This window comes from Camelina sativa, chromosome 9 (genome assembly GCF_000633955.1).
Source record: "Camelina sativa cultivar DH55 chromosome 9, Cs, whole genome shotgun sequence".
In the NCBI taxonomy this organism is placed as follows: Eukaryota; Viridiplantae; Streptophyta; class Magnoliopsida; order Brassicales; family Brassicaceae; genus Camelina; species Camelina sativa.
The window spans coordinates 31952884-31953636 of NC_025693.1; the positions used below are offsets into that span (position 1 = coordinate 31952884).

The 753-nt window shown below is 40.1% G+C and overlaps 1 protein-coding gene across 1 annotated transcript in view; it reads left to right on the top strand.

Moving 5' to 3' along the window:
- The window catches only part of LOC109126495 (serine/threonine-protein kinase ATR-like), an 8409-nt gene extending 7993 nt beyond the window's left edge, over positions 1–416 (top strand). The window contains exons 5-6 of the mRNA XM_019230091.1: positions 23–296; positions 393–416. Coding sequence (XP_019085636.1) covers positions 23–296; positions 393–416 — 298 coding nt within the window. The remainder of the gene's footprint in view (positions 1–22; positions 297–392) is intronic.

Consider the following 753-nt stretch of genomic DNA (forward strand, 5'->3'; position numbering starts at 1 on the left):
ATTTGTTCATTCAGTTTGCTAGTTTGACTGATCATTTCATTAAACTGTGCTTCCATGGAGGACAACCAAGATCCAAGGTTATCAATATAGCGACTGAATTCAGTGCCTTGAAAAGAATGATGCCGCTGGATATCATCATGCCAATTCAACAATCTCTTACCATTAGCCTACCAGCATTCGATATGAACAGCAATGAACGACACTCTGCCAGTGTATTTTCTGATTCAGATCTACCAACTATTTCTGGTATAGCTGATGAAGCTGAGATACTTTCATCCCTTCAGCGCCCAAAGAAGGTATGCTTTTCCTTTTTTCACGGATTGAAAGCGTCATCATAGTATACGATTCTCTGCACTGCGTTCTGCTTATAGCTTCTTTTATATATCTCCCAGTATGGGCATTCTACCATAGCATAAAATCATTTTATCTTTGAGGATCAATCCTACAAAATATGCCTTACCAATATATTATATTTGGTATTCAGATCATTCTGCTGGGAAATGATGGTATTGAGTATCCATTCCTCTGCAAGCCCAAGGATGATCTCAGGAAAGATGCTCGGATGATGGAATTTACTGCGATGATAAACCGCTTACTATCCAAATATCCCGAAAGCAGGCGAAGGAAGCTATATATCCGCACCTTTGCAGTAGCTCCTCTGACTGAAGACTGTGGTCTGGTGGAGTGGGTTCCACATACACGTGGACTCCGCCATATTTTACAAGATTTATACATTTCTTGTGGAAAGTTTGA